We start from the raw sequence: 17,066 nt of genomic DNA on the forward strand, positions 1-17,066 counted from the left end.
TGGGAGGGGCTGTGAGGCACATGCTTTGGGAGGGAGTTTGGGTGCAGGAGAGGGCTCAGGGCAGAGGAATAGGGTGTGGGAGAGGGTGCAGTGTGCCAGATCCAGGAGGCGCTCCCCCTCAAGCAGCTCTCTGAAAGCGACAACACGTCCTGGCTGCTCCTAGGTGGAGGCACAGCCAGTGCTCTGTGCTCTGCCCCGAGTGCTGGCTCTGCAGCTCCTATTGGCCAGGAAACGCGGCCACTGAGAGCTATGTGGGCAGCATCTACAGGGAGAGACAGCACACAGATGTGCCTGTACTCAAATACCACAGAATTTGTTCCAAAAAGAGTGTGTCCAGGATACACACTTATAACGGTCTTCACTAAATAAGGACACTCCAACAAAGCAGCAGATCACATTGTGGAAAGGGCCTCCAAAAAAGACCAATAGATCCTGCTTCAAAACACGGGTGAGGGGAAAACCCACTGGCCACACACCCTGGTTGTCACCTACCATCCCACACTGGAACCCATATGGGGTATCAAACAATTACAATGCAGGCTTGTAGGGGACCACATCCTCAAATCATTTTGAACCCCCTCTTCTAGCCTTCAACCAACCCCCTAGCCTCACCCCAAGCTCATCAGCAGAAGCAAGCTGCCCACACACCACGACACACCAACTCCAAGTGGCAACAGACACTACCAGAACAGGTGAAAAACATGCAGACATATTTTCACTGGTACAATGATAAATACCCTCACAGAACTTACCCATGCCTAACAAAACATGTCATGTTCCTTATACAGTGCATCGAATGCCAAAATAACAATTATGTGGGTGAAACCAGACAATCACTACACTCTCAATTGAGCTCACACAGAAAAATTAAAGATGACAAAAATACCATATCACCCATAAGCGAACACTTTTTTCCCACAAAATGATCACTCCAGAACTGATCTTTCAATACTCATCCTCAAAGAAAACCTGCATAACACATTCAAAAGGTAAGCCTGCTTACCTTTCATAATGCTGCTAGACACTAAAAAACATGAACTTAATAGGGACACTGGTTTCATGGCTCAGTACAACAATCTGTAATATACATCTGCCTGCTAACCCTTAATGGCCTATTTCAAACCCCTTTTGCATAACCATCTAACCCTTACAGCACACTCCATCTCATGTGACCTCCTACAACATGTTACCCTTCTGCTTAACCACCTATCCCTAACTTGTGTTTAACTCAGACACTCTGATTTCTTTCCCCAGACCTGAAAAAATGTGTGTAGCTTGAAAGCTTATCCCTTTCACTAACAGAAGTGGGGCCAATAAAAGATATTACCTTACCTACCTTGCCCTCTCAAATCTAGTTTTGGAAGCTGGGAAACCTGATAAACAACTTGCATTCCCATGTCAGGGTAAGGGCCATTTACTGATCACTTTACTCTTACTCTCTGCAATCAAAGATGTTTAAAAGACAGAAGCATGCAGTGAATGAAGGAATTCATCTGGCTCTGTAAATGATTAATTGTGTCTCTTACTGAAAGTCTGGTGATATGACCCAGGATGTGAACCAAAATGATTAAATCAAGTTTCATTGCACTAGATGATACATCGAGAATATAACACAATTTTAACACCACAGTGCACTCCTTAAGAAAAACAGATTGAGCATCTTCAGTAGTGTTAAGTTGTCAGAGATCCAGGAGAGGACAAAAATGGGGTCTATTCCTTCCTGACCAAGAGATGATTTACTGAAAGACAGAAACTATGATGGCAAGGAAACAGTATTACAATTTATATTTCTTTGTATTTCTTGACTAACAGCATTAATTCTTTTGAGATTAGATCTAGATAGAAGAACAAGTATGTGGTTTTAAGCTATTTTCACTGTTGCACCATTGCTATTTTTACTGAACCTTTTTCTTGCAGAACACATTTGCTATATAAACGTTAATACAGGCAACAACTGTCATGGTCTGCAAAATAAAAAAGCTCATTTTAACAGTGTGCAGTATTTGTCATAGTATCTGGTACATCTAGAGAAGTGCATATTTAAGTCCTTATCCATTTTAGCTCAGTGCAGGGAAATGAATTATTTTTTTCTAGATAAAATTAATTCAAAGACCAATGCCATTCCATGCTTTCTAACAGTAATTTTGGAACCACAGTGATGAACAAACTGGAAACAGAGCAGTGGCTCTAACAGCACCCAAGAGTTTTAGAAGAACTGAAGGAAGAATCTCTAACAAGAATCTTCAGTACGTCACAAGCAAAGAAACATACTCCATATGCAAAAACCTGACCTCATTAAAGCCAACAGCAAAAATTCCAGTGGGCTAGAATTTTACCTCATGACTTTAAAAAAAGGGAAACGTATCATCTATCTTAACAACAGACAGAAAAAGAAGAAAATTATTTGGGGATGTATTCCAAGATTTCTGGGTACATATATTAACAAAATGATGGTATAAATACAAATATATCAAAAAGAACATTGCCTAAGCAGCACAGGTTCATTAAAATAGATGTTAGAATATCAATGTAATTCTTGATTATATAGATAAAGGGGACAAAGATATAGTGCATTTGGATTTCAGGAAGACATTCAATATAGAGCTACCTAAGAAATTGGATAAATGCCAACAATATGAAAATGTCACGGCACAGATTACAAAATGATGGTATAAAATCAAGTGGGAACAGTACACAATGGAATGGCTTGAAAATCTACCCAACTCTACCAGTTGGAAAGTTTGGCATCTGACTAGCAGGCCAACAGAAGTCCTATCGCTCCCAATCCTAGAGGGGCCAGGGACTCTGCTCTGGTAAGAAACCCAACACGCTCCATCTTCCTAACAGCTTGGGAGCCGGGTGGAAAGGGGAAGGATGCTTAGCACTATATCTAGATCCCTCCCACCCTCTGTAATTTTGTACTGGGCTTAGTGAACATCTGACAGAGGTTGCCTCTCTCCCCAATATTTTCTTCTTCATTCCTAATACCTCCTGTGAGGCATAACCTCTCAAGATGCATATCTGCCTCTCTCACACATCCGTTTTTTTACCCATCCCTGAGGCCTGCCGGGACAGAAGAAAAAGGTAGAGCCTCTCCCTGCAGAGGGGATATAGAAGCAGCAGGGAGCTACAAGGATCAACAAGCTGGGGGTTTATAGGGGGCACATCTGGCAGCACAGCAAGAGGATGAATTAACTCCCAGCAGTTCTCTAGAACTCTACAGAGCTCCAGGGCAGCAGCAGGCACTTACTCTGGGGGGAGGGGAGGAGAAGAGGGGGATTATCCTTAGGGTGACCAGATGTCCCGATTTTATAGGGACAGTCCCGATTTTATAGGGACAGTCCCGATTTTTGCGTCTTTGTCTTATATAGGCTCCTATTACCCCCCACCCCCATCCCTATTTTTCACATTTGCTGTCTGGTCACCCTGATTATACTCATCTGAAGGGCAGAATTTTTGAGCCTCGCTTCCACTCTTACTGCCCCCGCCCCCCCCCCCACTAATCCATGGATTTCTGCAGAATTTAAGATGTAAAAACACACAAACGAAGTGTGCCTAACCCCCTTAGAGTTGTGAAGGGAGGCTTCTGAACATGAACCTATGTAGTTGTGTCTGATCCTACAGCCAGATCACTCCAGGGGCTGCTACTAATCACTTTCCTAAACAGTGCCAGAGGGAAATTAACAAAACTCTCATCAGTTTCTCTGCTACTGCTATTCAGAACCCTGTGGGCAGCAGTGAAATTGAAAAGAATTGTGTGAATTTCACTCTGCAACTGGGAAAAGTAAACTTGGGAAAGCAGACAAGCTACAGAACTATTTATGGGGGAGGACGACAACTTAAAAATACTCTGGGCTGAGACAGTAGTGGAGATATATCTAATATAATTGTGTGCACACATCTCCCACCGCCCCATGGTCACAAATGGGGTCTGAATCTGGAACCTTCAGCAGCAAAACTACAACCCCTGCCCCCTTCCACTTTAACTAAGCTGTCAGTAAAATGTGTGATCTTACCCTTGCTGATGCCAGTCTCTAGAGGAAGGTATGACTGTACACATCATCGAGCATATTACAGATGTACACTCCCTCACAAGAGCTAAGAGGCTGGGGAAAGGGTAGAGTAGCAAGGACATTAACCTCTCCCCTCCTGAAAAAGAAAGGTGGGGATGCAACAGAGGCAGTGCTACAATTTATGGCTCTTTTCCTGACCTGCCACTCATGTGACCAATATCCTCTTTCAGCCTAATATAACTCTTCTGCTTGTAATTTTAATGTGTGGGAGGCATAGTTGCTAACAGTCCATCTACATGTCATCTTGACGCAGAAGCTGGGAGTGTAAAATCCTCCAGGAAAGAAAAAAAAGACATCAAGAAGAGAAATACAGTATGTAGTTCCGGATATGAAAAACCAAAAAGAATGAATAATGAAAGGATTGCTGGTATTGTGACAATGCATCAGGATCCATTCCAGACAGGACAGAGACTAGAAAGATCCACGTTTCTGACTGTTATTTTGAACATTATTTACAATGTATTTATTATTAGTGATGACCCACAGCTTTGCTGTTCAACATTACGGTTTTATAGCATGTCTGAGTGAGGGTGGGTGAATATATGTGTTGTGCTGAAAGATCTTGTGTTGATGCATGGGGGTGGTGAATGAGGGAGGTTTGTTATTGTGAGGGGCAATGTGTGTTTGGGTTTATTGAGTGTGCTTTGTTGTTGTGTGGGCGGCTTTGAAGAACCGTGGCAGTTGGGTCTAGGAATCCACCGTCTGTGCAGTCTCCCTCATACAACCAATGAAACTGTTGCATTCAAATTAGTTGCAGAGTAAGGGTGATGATTGGTTGAGTCACCTCTGATATCAGAATGGTCAAGCACTCTTGGCATAACAGATACATGCCTTACTGTATCTGTACACCACACAGGTGTAACAAAGTCAAATGGCTGAGAATTTTAAAAATGGACTATAAAAGATTGGGAATTCCAGTGATGACTGAAACTGGTGATATTCTGAACAGAGAGCTCTCAGCCTTGCTTTCAGCTGTTTCCATCACTTCACACTGACTCCACAGACACCCCAGGCTTCAGACAGGTGACAATCCTGGAATCTTATTATACAAATATATTCCAACCTGTGCTCTTGTGTGGAGTGTCCAAAACACAGCAAAAATACCATTTCTGCCACAAAGTGAGAACAAGCATCACAGAGGCAACTCAAAGGAATTTCACAGCTTCCTGAAGGCCGCAGAGCATGGTGCTGAGTTGGTTCTGTTCACAAGAGTTCAGAGAATGCAGTCAGCATGTCTCTACAACCCGTTCTCCCTAAGAGCCAAAACTGCTTGAAAGGGAAGCACTTGACTGTCTCTATAACTTCTCCCTATAGTCTGCAGTATTAACTGCAGGCCCTACTTGCCAGGGTTGGTGTACATTTTCCAGGATGGAGGAGAGGAAGACAGGGAAAAATTGTCTCCAACTTCTACATGCTTCTCACAGGCATGGTTTTACTAGACCTTTATTTGATGGATCAGGGTGTGGTCTTTCATCAAATAGATCACAAAGCACTTTAAAATTAACAAAGCTCACAACACCCTTGTGAGATTAGCAATCATCTCCCAAATTTTTACAGAGCAGGACACTGAGATGGAGCGGTTAAATAAATTGTCCATGATCACACAGTGATGGGAATGAAACCCAGGTCCTTCAGATTCCTAGTTGTGTGCTCTGAACTCTCAGCCATTTTCCCATCATACAAAGAGGAAAACTGACATTTAGTTTGGTATGTGTCACTAGCAAGTGGAGTTAAAGTAATACAAATCTTAAAATAACACTCAAGCCTCAACCGGCATACAGTGAGGCATAGACACACAGAACCATACTTCATTGGCAGTTAATGCATGATAAATATTCCTTTGATCCTTTGGTTGTTTTATTCAATGAGTGACTGGTTATTCATTCAGTCCCACTAGCCGTTTGGTCCAATGACTAATGTATTTGGTAAGATCCCATATAAACCAGAAGAGGTAATAATGCCACCCAACCATCAAATTAATAAAGCAATAAAAGTGGTATAAGGGTTGTAAGATAAGAAATATGATGAGAATAACTTGAGAGAATAGCACTTATGTAGACTAAGAAAGATGATTGGCAGGGAGGAGGGGAGAGAGAACATGATCCACATTGTAAATAGCTTCAAAGTAGCGATCTAAATGAAGGGGAATTATTCATTGTCCCAGAAGAATTTAGGACAAAGTATCAAATAGTCTGAGGCAGAGAAAAGTTTAGGCTGGATATTCAGGAGGAAACAGAAAATAGGAGGTGGTCAAGGCACAATCACTACAAATGTTCAAGAATAGGTTAAATAAAATGTATTAATAGGAATAACATCATTAGTAAAGTGCCTAGAGGAAAGGATAAGGATGTAAAATTCTCAACGCATAATCTTGCAAAATGCAGGGGATCATGTTAAGATCCAATTGGTCTCTTCTGGCCCTAATGTCTCAGGAAAGATGACGCTGTGGGGAGAAGTCCAGATTTGTTTCCTAGGCATAGTAACAGGGTGCGCTCTCCACTCGCAGAAGAAGCCTGCAGGACTCAAATAAGCTAGGCACAGCATTGTCAGAACTGAAGTTCCCAAACAAGACCATTATATTGACTTGGCCTATCTAATCTGTATCCCGCATCCCAATTTCTAGTTTTCAGTGCACCTCATGCTTTCAGAATTCCCTTTTTTTCCCCCCTCAAGAGATGCCCAGCCATAGGAGCTAATATATTAAACTGTCTTCAGAGTTCCAACTGCGTATGAGTGGAGGGGTCCCATAGCCTAAAGTTATGAGTCCCATAACTTATTCCCATTTCCCTATGTACAGGGAACAATATCTCTAAACATAGTTAGGCCTTGTACATCAAAGGAAGATACTGATGAACAGTTTTTTGTAGGACTCTAACCACTACATGCAGCACTTAGGTCAGCCCTGTTACAATACTATATTGTGTTTCCTAATTGTCCAGAACTAGAACCCATTGATTGCACATCTTCTGGCAGTTCAAATGCACACCTTTTGTGTCTTTAAAAAAATATTTATGTTTTAGTCCTTTGTTCCTCTCATGCACTAGGACTGCCTCTGAAAGAATTTCAAATGGCTGAGTTTTAACATTTCCAGGAGAGAAATTACAGGTCTGATTCCTCCACAATGCCTTTATTTCACCCAGTGAGCAGGGCATTAGTGAAAGTTTCAGTCTCCCTATATACCCAACAAACACTTAAAAACATAAGTCAGGTACTATATGTCTCTCCGCTTCTGAGACAAATGGAGATGAATTTAGAAGATCGATCCAACACTTTATCCTTGGTAACATATTTGTGTTTATTTCAGTAACAATAGCTCTCTGGAGAAAATGCAGTCGATAACACTTCAATAAAAGTGGCCTTTCACTTTGAAATAGTGGTATTCATGGAGTATCAGAGTTCATTTCAATCCCACTTTCCTTAGCACACAGCACTAGGTATTACATTATTTCTTTCTGCTCAGTTCTTCCTGTCAGCTGGGCTTACCCAAAAGAGTCAGAACCTTCACTGCTCCCAGCTCGTATGTTCTGTCATTTCCCAGCCCCACCAACTCCACTGGGGACACAATCATACATTCAGTTTAATTGGCTATAAACACTGGTGACTATTCCTCCAGAAAGTGTACCAGAGATTTTATGGCCAGAAGGGACTACAATGATCATTTCAAGTCTCATCTCCTGCATAAATGATGCCCCTTAGATCAATTGTCAAAACAGTTATAATGAGAAATACAGTGTTGGGATATTGAGAGCATGTGAAAAGCAAACACAAAAGTGTTCTGCTATTATTGAAAAAGCAAAGATTTTTTTGAATGTACTTTCTGAGCTATGTCAATTGCTGTTTGGAAATTATATAAATTATGGGTTACACACATTGAAACATGAACATGTTGAGGTTTCTTCTGGCTAGAAGAGTGTGCCTTAGTTTAGAATAGTACTGTTAAAGCAGTAAGGTTTCTAAGTTATTGTCTCTTCGTTGCCTTAGGATAAATATATCACCAGCTCAGAGTTTGAACCCAAGACCTTCAAAACTAAAAGAATAAGCTTCAACTGCTTGAACTAAAGCATTCAGGCCTGATCTACCTCTAAAAGGTCAACCTAGCTACATCGCTCACAGCTGTGACCTAAACTCTGGTATAGACACTGCTAGGTCAACGGAAGAATTCTTCCATCAACCTAGCTACTGCCTCTTGAGGGGATGGATTTACTAGTGACAGGAAAAACCTCTGTTGCTTTAGCAAGTGTGCACATTACAACTGCAGCTGTGCACCTGTAGCGCTTGTAGTATAGACATAGTCTATGTCCCCTTGCTAGCAGCTGCAGCAGATTGATTAACATCCTGTGTGAACCAGCGACTATATGGGGACAAAAGATGCACTCTTTTCTACTGTAAGTTACATACAGAATGATTATCAACCTTAAATGCAAAGAGATTGTTAAGATGCAAAACTCCAAAAACTTAAAAGCACTGTGCATATCCTGTGCAATAATTCACATGCCATGTGTCTTTAAAATTGGTATTTGTTAAAATAGATGTTTGGCACTACCAAAAATCTAGGGGTGAGAGGTTTACTCTTAACTTTCCAGTTGATTATGGCTTTCCTCAGCAAAAATCTGAGGTATCAGTTTTGCCTCCTTTAAATGTGCAGTTTCATACTTAGCAAAAAAAGAATGTCCGACTCTTAACTGAATGGCTATTATTTTGAATACAATTTCTACCTGTCCCTGGATAGAGAGTGTAAAAGAGGACACTGAAGAGACCACGAATATTCATTTATATAATTTTGGAAGGTGTTAGCTACCACAGTGATGAGCACAGCAGGATTACCTTGTTATGGTAGGTAGATAGCAAGGGGAAGGGTAAGCAAAGGTATGTTTGATGGTCCTTTTAGTTCCTTCCAAAGGAAAGGGTAGTATGGAAGCACTGTTTCTGTGTGAGTGATTGTACTGTATACTAGCGTAAAGACTACTGTTGTCAGTTAATGGCTCATCATTCTTCAAGAACTATTGCTCAATTCGAGATGTGCTGGACCTGGCCTGAAGTTTTATGTCACTTATTTCTCCAGAAACAAATCTAAGACCATTTAAGAATGTAGAAAAGTGGAGAATATAATCCTTTCAAAAAATAAATTTTGTTATTTTAATTATGTTTTGGTACCTAAACAGTACAGTGGTAGGATTCATGAGAAATGCCAAGAAGGCAGGTTGGACTGAATATATAAAACACGTCATCTCCATTTACAAAGGCGATTATTTTACCAACAGCTATACCAGTGACATCAAAGATGATGCAGTTATTTCCTGCTCCAAATATATAAGAAAATAATGCTAAGATATTGCAGGGTGCAGTTACAGTTGGTAAATATTGATTTTCTGAGGAGGACTACTGCAGGCATAAACAACATCTATATTCTGCCTTCATGGATCTCAGTGGTTTACAAAGGGCAGGCAAATCTCACCATTTTACAGAGAAGTAAACTAACTAGTTAAGGGACTTTAAGACATGCTGGGCACTCCATCTCCCATTAAAGTTAATAGAACCTGTTGGTCTTCATGTGTCCCAAGAGGCAAGCTGAAGATCACACAGCAGGTCAGGTGTATTTGAAGACTAAGGGGCAGAACCCAGGTCTCCTGACTCCCAGTTCTATGCTCCATCCACCTGACCACCCAAAGGAAATTTACTATAAATTCTTGGCTTGCTCTTGAAAAGCTTAATTTTCAGAAAGATTCTTTTGCATTCTGCTCAACTCGGTGCACATTTAGTTAGAAAAATCCAATTTAATATGAAAATGAGCATTCTAACGTGAACTAATTGAATGAAATCATGTCCTAGACAAAACTGGATTTATCTATTACCATCCTGCATGTCATCTTTACAACAGTATGAACAACAAGTTCAGTACAAGAGCAAAATTAATTCAGTCCTATGAGCTACATTTATAATGCACTGCAATTACTGGAAATAAGATACAGCACACAGAAGCTATTTTCAATATTGTTAGTAAAGTAAAATGAATGTTCTGCCTGAATCCTTTTTCTAGTAAATCCTTTTCCATAGGAACAGAACCCACTCAAAATTAACTCCCCCTTTTTGAATCTATACATATTTTCCTAAAGGCAGAATTTTGCAGGATTCTCTAAGCCCTAAAACACTTTTAAGATTGCAGCCAACTGGCTCTGAATACTAGTACTAAAACATAGCTTCTTCAACAAAATAATCTGCCTGTTCAGAGGTTCTGGCAGCTGCCATCTTCAACATCTGTACATGGGGACATTAAGTTGACCCTACAATGAAGGAGCAGCTGTCTCTTCATACTTCAAGCCAAACTCTAATTAATGGAGTAAGAAGTTTTCCCCGTAGACAAGTTATTCCATAACTACTTACTGCAGGATTTTTTTGGCCATTCCTATGAAGCTACTGGTATTGTATGCTGTCAGAGACAGGACTAGAGGAACTAACAGCCCAATTTGATATGGCAGTTTCTATGTCCACAACATTAACTATTCTGGCACTTGTACAGGTATTACCATTCGTCTTGCATGAATTCATTTTGATACAGTACTGTTCTACTGCTTATAGCACTCAGATTTGCAGATTAACTGCAGATGAGGCCCATACCCAATAAGGGGTGCTGTTATATGGCAGTGAGGAAATTATTTGTAGTAGATAAATTGTTTAGTGATAACAGATGTAATTGATTATTTACACTTCTGCAAATGTGTCTCATTCCACCAAGATGCAAGAAAATTAAAAACTTTGCAATAAATAACTGATATGGGAAGAGTAACAAGCTTTATCTGCTAACTCTCAAAGAAATGTGGTGTCTTATGCTACATTGCCCCAAAAGAGATAAGAGAATGACATCTCTCTCCACTCTCAAACCTGCACAATGTACTCTAGTTCTGTGTGTGTTGAAAATGCATAGAATTATTAACACAGTTTAATTGACTTTACTTATCATCCAAGCATCTTCCATTTCCTCATAAATAGGAATCTTACAGTTCGGTAGCACCTTAAACATGCTAAGTGCTGCCCAAATATAAAAAAAACCCAACACACACACTAAAAAGATAAGAGAAAACCAACATATTTAGAAAGAGGTGTACACTTCCTTGTTATTTTTCTCTCTCTTTCTGCCTCTGCAACCCTCACCCTCTTCCCACCTGCCACCTTTATGTCTAGATGCCAAAGTCAACCTAAACTGCCATTACTGCCCTGGTGCACCCTCCTTTCAAACTTAGGGCATATGTGTTACAGCCCTCGCTGAGTCTCCTCTTACCAGTCTTGCGATTCCACATGCTCTCCAGCCACCTGGTTCTGCACAGTGTCTAGCACTCTATACTGTCTCTAGTTCTGGCCTTTCAGGCAGGCTCCAGGTTCAGATTCCCCATCTGGCCCCCTTCCTTGGGATGTAGGACCTTGCAAGTCCTACTGCCCTCATCCCTGACACCAGCGCTGACCTCTCCAGCCCCCCTCATAATTAAGGCAAGCCCACTCTAGAGGTCCACTCTCATGGGCATTCGAGATTCTGTTTAAGAAAAGAACACGGCTCACAAAGAAATTTCTTAAACACGTGAGCAACCACACCTTACTTTACTCGTAAAAAGAACACTAGAATCACAAATCTATGGAGAAAACAAACAACACCTGAATGCAATTCCCTTCTCCAGTGTCCTCTCTAGTCTTGAGTCTTTTGGGGGGGATTTTAAGGTGCCTCCTGCCCCCACACCTTCTTGCACGGACAGGCATGAGGCGTTCCAAGTGGTTCCTTCGTACGAAGATACAGTCAGCTTTGTCCTCTTGGATCCTGTGAACTGCTAGATGGTTGCTTAAGAGGCGTAGGAGGCAAGGCTTCAAGTAGCAAGCTGAGTGTCCCGCAGTTCAAATAAGCAATTAATAGCCCCTTCCACCTTCCCATCCAGGTGGTCGTGAAGGAACAGATCAGTCTTCAGAGGGAGATCTGAGAGCTTAAAATGGGAAGCCCCCAGCCCATTTATGGATTTGACAGCTAGAAACTATGGATGCTGATGTTCAGCTGCAGAGTCTGAAGATTTTTGGGCAAGGTGGGTATAAAAAAAGGATAGGCACAGCCTATTTCCACCACCTGCCCAATAAACAGATACACCTCTACCCCGATATAACGCGACCCGATATAACACAAATTCAGATAAAATGCGGTAAAGCAGTGCTCCAAGGGGGCTGGGCTGCGCACTCTGGTGGATCAAAGCAAGTTCAATATAACGCGGTTTCACCTATAATGCGGTAAGATTTTTTGGCTCCCGAGGACAGTGTTATATTGAGGTAGAGGTGTAGTTGATTTTGCCTATGAGGAACCTAGTGATCTCTCCATTTCATCCTCTGAAGACTCCTGTTCTACCTGAGAGAAAAGAGATTTTGTTATGTGGGAGAACAAGTAACATTGTTCTGGGGTGATCCTCCTCGAGTTTTGTAAAGAATAGAAAATAGGTAGCAGAGGGGACCCCAAGACAGACTCATCTGGACCAACCCACTAGCTCGCCTTCTCCAGGGCACTCCGTGTCTAGGAGGAGGAAAATGAAAGTGAGATTTTTCCTGCTCCTGGGTCAGAGAAGAGCAGTGAAAGATGGGTCCAGGAAGCCCACCTGCTGAGGAGGGGGAGAGTTTTTGAGAAATTATTTTGGAGGACAAATCAAAGATTCCTTTATGGAGGAAAACAGGAAGGCAACACAAGCCCCCTTGATCCAGGCTGCCACTCCTAGACGAGGAGACAAGGAGAGGTGGGAGGCCTACTTCCAACATATAATCTTGCAAATGCCTGCCTGACACCTGGGTTCTCTTTATAAGTCACCTTGTTGGGTATCCACTGAACCTTTGGTGACCTACTTTAGTAGAGCGTGTTCATTTAGATTTTAGCCACTCATATTCATGCCTGGGCCTGGCATAGATCTACCACAGCAAGATCACAGCATGAGCAGAAAGGAAGAGGGAGGATGGGCAGAACAGACCTGCTGTTGAAGATTTCAGGGGAGCAGCACCTGAGGGAGAGCTTTTTCCATGAGGAAATTTCCTTTGCCCTCATCTGCACTGTGTCACTCCAAATCTCTGCTGAGACCTGGAAGAAAGATGGTGCTTCAGCAGAGAAGTACCAGGATCAGCTGCTCATAATGAGGCAGGAGAACATCTATGGAAGCTGCCTGTATGCCAAGAGAAGACGGAACTGACCACAAACAGTTATATCAAAGACTGGTTACCACCAGTCTGACTGACAAAGAATAATTAGTCTCCATCTACATTGGTGGAAGACACACCCCAAAAGTAGCATCAGTTCATTAGGTAGGAGAGCAGCATGGGCAACAGAGAGAAGAAAGCAGAAGGTTTCAATTGGCAAAAGGACTCTGAACGGAGATTATATTATTTGTGGGCACACCGTTCACGTGTAAAAAGTAGCACATCTCGGCCTTGATGCTTTATTGCTTCCCTGTTAACAGGAAAACTGAAAGCGTGCCCAATTCCCCTGTGTCTGATTTGCAGTAGTGCCTTGCTATTTAATCAGCAGAAGGAAAAGGGACAAAAGGAAGAGAATCTCACCTATAAGTCACCTCCTCAGGGAAACAAAGAACATTGGAGTGTCAGGAAATAAGGGCTTCTAGTCAGGAGCTGAACAGTGAGTCTAGCTTACATTTCTATATTTACTATCACTTCTCTTCAGATCTCTATTTATATCAATTCTTTTATCTGAGCTTCCCATTTCTCTTTTCACTAGACTGAGTTGGTTTTCTAGTAAACCATTAGTTTCCATTTAATCAATTATAATCATTTGCTCGGTGTTTTTAATAAAAATGCTGAGAACAGTTGATAAATTTCATGATTTTTTTCAATTTTTTCATTACATTTTTCAAGTTTTTCAAGAAAAAGTAGCTACACTTCAATAAAAAAATATTTTTTAAATATTTGGACCAGCTCTAAAAATTGTAAAGTATAAGTTGGCCTCCCACTCAAAGTTAGCTACTTGCACCCAGACTGCTGTGAGAGGATCCAAATACTTAATTAAGCCTCCAGAGTCTGAACAGGGTCCAGGCACTACTAAGGCATAGGGTCTCCACACACACGCATTCAGGATGCAAATTTTCTAGCTATCACCCCCACTACTCCTGAGAGCTGAGTTCTTACAGTCCAATTACCTAGTCCCTGGGACCAGAATGCTAGCAATGAGAGCACTCTGGATTTAAATTTACCTCTTATGGGGCATGCGATAGGTATAGCAAGAAATACACACAGCGACTCTGCACAGGATTCTAAAACATCCAGCATAGCTTTCCCACTGTCTTGGCCCCCTGTTTCTCCAGACACTAAGCACAAAGGCTACATTTTGTTATCCATTACTGTCTGGTGTAATTCGATTCTCCATGAGAAATACGCATTTCTGGAGAATTTTTTTCCCCTTTAGTTTTGTCTTCTAGTTGTTTTTAATTAAAAATTCTCTTTGATATATTCTACCACACTGGACATCAAAATTCAGTTTGTTTTCATTCTTATTATCTTACATTTTCCATTTTTAATCCTTTCATTAGCTCTTTTAGAATGCGTAACTAGAACATCAGGCCACTACAGGTTTATGCCTTGAAATTTCCTAATTGTATTACTTCTGTTATCTGATTTTTAAAAAGTAATGCTTTTTGTTTGTTTGTTTATTTATTTTTTAAGTCTTAATACTTCCACGGACTTTTATCCCAATGGGCAATATCTGATGTAGTTCCACTGTCTGACTTTTTTTCCTTATTTTTTTTTAATTTCTTTTCATAGTTTCATTATATATAAAAACTGGTTATATACAAGTTCCAAGGAAGCCAACAAAGGACTAAAAGATGCCTTTTGAAAAACACAGGTATGAAGCCCATGCTTTTCAAAGCCAAATCATTCGTGATGCCTCGATAGAGGATAAATAGTTACAATGTCTAAAGAAATTTCATGAATCATTTTAATACTGATTTTGGTACAGAAGAGAGCAATAGGAACAAAAAATCAATGTTGTTGCCATGGCATTACATTTGCAAGAAAAAAAATCCAAAATCCAACACCTTGCAGAATGATATATGTGACCCAAAAGCCACAATAAAAAAATACATGCCAAGAAAAAAAAATCACTGCAAGGAGTAGAAAGGATATCTGACAGGTAGGTAGATATGGATCAGGGTACTGAAGAAAATTCAAATACTGAAATATTTTGCTTTTTAGAGAGGGATTTTTTGAAAGAATTAGAGTGACATTTAAGGGGTAAGACAGCAGCTCTGATTTTTTTTTTTTTTAAGGTAGTGGCAGGAAGTCTGGATGAGAAGGCAGAGGGATTAAAACAGCAGCTCAATCTGTGCTCTTTTCTTTCATGGCATGAAAACCACATTTTCTCTTCCACTTGTCACACACTGGTGCAAGGTTATCATATTATCACAGCATGGGACAAAACAAAATTAGATACACAATCTGTTCACAAGACTTGAGCGAGTGGACAATAAGTTTCTGCTCTCCAACACCAAATCATTTGTTGTGACCTCATTTGCAGCGCAAGTTTACTACTAAAAAATCCTCAAACCATTCATTGTGCCACAGAAACCAATAGCTGTGGGTTGAGCTGATGTATATTTGTGGTATGCTCCAATGACATTAAGGTTATCACAACTCAATCCCTCAAATCATGCCTAGCAAGAACTCGGATATTAATATTAATAAACAGCACTTCTTCAGCATTTTTAATCTTCAAAGAGCTTTGCAAACAATTAGTTCATTGTACAGAGAATGCAATTAGCACCAGCAGGAGGATTGACTTACACTACTCTCAAATAGCCTCTTCAGCCATTGCTTGGAGCAGGATTGACAGGGAGAAAAGAGCAAGGCAATGGAAGGGAGAAGAGCAAGAGCCTAGTGGATTCAACTCTTAAGCAAAAGTTCTATTTACGTGCCTGAAAAAAAAACATTAAGTTATCTGTTAAACTAGGAACTTACTTCTTGGCAATATTGCAGAATCCCTTCTTTTGTTCCAATGCAGGTCTTGGTCCCTGAGGGGTCAGATTCCCATTTTCCATTCTGAACATTCATATGCATATTGAGTTTGCCACAAAACATGGCAATCTGGGGCTCTGCCAACAAACCAGTGTTTCCATCAGTAGGCACCTGGAAATAGGAGGAGAACATTGTTATTAATTATTGAAACTTCAATCCAAGGTGATAACAGTTCAAATGAACTGAAATCAATAACTTCTGCTTATCCACGCAAGGCAGCAATTATGTGAATGGTTATATGTACAGAGATTTGGGAGATTAAAACAATAATCTCTTGGATAATTCAACACACCACAAACTCAAGACAGATAGGTTTTAAATTGAAAAAAAACTTTGGGGCAGGGATTGACATCCACTAGAAGTTTGTCTAGACTAAGGTAAAAGATATATGTAGTTAAAACACTCTGGGTAACACGGGGGCCCCCCATTTAACTTCAGCTGATCAAAAATGGGAAAGTTTTCATCAAACTTTGGCCCCTTTTTCATTTAAAAAAATGAATTTTCAACCAGCTGTATTTAAATTAACACGTTTTAACACTTTTGTAGACAGGATAAGGAATATTTTAATATGTGTTAGCTGATACGATAGAGATGAACCCCAGCTTCCACCGACATTTCTAAAATACAGTTTACCCGGACGACACAAAACACTAGCTAAACTATGTTAGCGAACACATTTTAAAAATACATTTGTTATCCTATTGTGGGCAAGCCCAATATGTCTTTACAGTGCCTGGTGCCATGGGGCCCCTGCCCACTTAAAGCATCTAGGTGTTACTAGAGAACAAACGATGAACAACAATTAATACCACCACCACAGACTGCCTGTGTAATTGCTGAAGGGAGTCATATGTATAATTGTGTAGACTCTACTTGATACATATAGTCAACAACCACAACAAAAAAATTTAAAGTTGTTATATCAGAACTATTCACTGGGGCACAGTTAAAGATGGTCTGTGG

General features: G+C 40.6%; 1 protein-coding gene across 4 annotated transcripts in view; it reads right to left on the minus strand.

The window, feature by feature from the left end:
* The window catches only part of APP (amyloid beta precursor protein), a 325,530-nt gene that overhangs the window by 226,037 nt on the left and 82,427 nt on the right, over positions 1-17,066 (minus strand). For all 4 annotated transcript variants that reach the window (XM_034793108.1, XM_034793091.1, XM_034793084.1 and 1 more), the window contains exon 2: positions 16,047-16,214. In XM_034793108.1, the coding sequence (XP_034648999.1) occupies positions 16,047-16,214 (168 nt within the window). The remainder of the gene's footprint in view (positions 1-16,046; positions 16,215-17,066) is intronic.

Source organism: Trachemys scripta, chromosome 1 (genome assembly GCF_013100865.1).
Source record: "Trachemys scripta elegans isolate TJP31775 chromosome 1, CAS_Tse_1.0, whole genome shotgun sequence".
Lineage (NCBI taxonomy): Eukaryota > Metazoa > Chordata > Testudines > Emydidae > Trachemys > Trachemys scripta.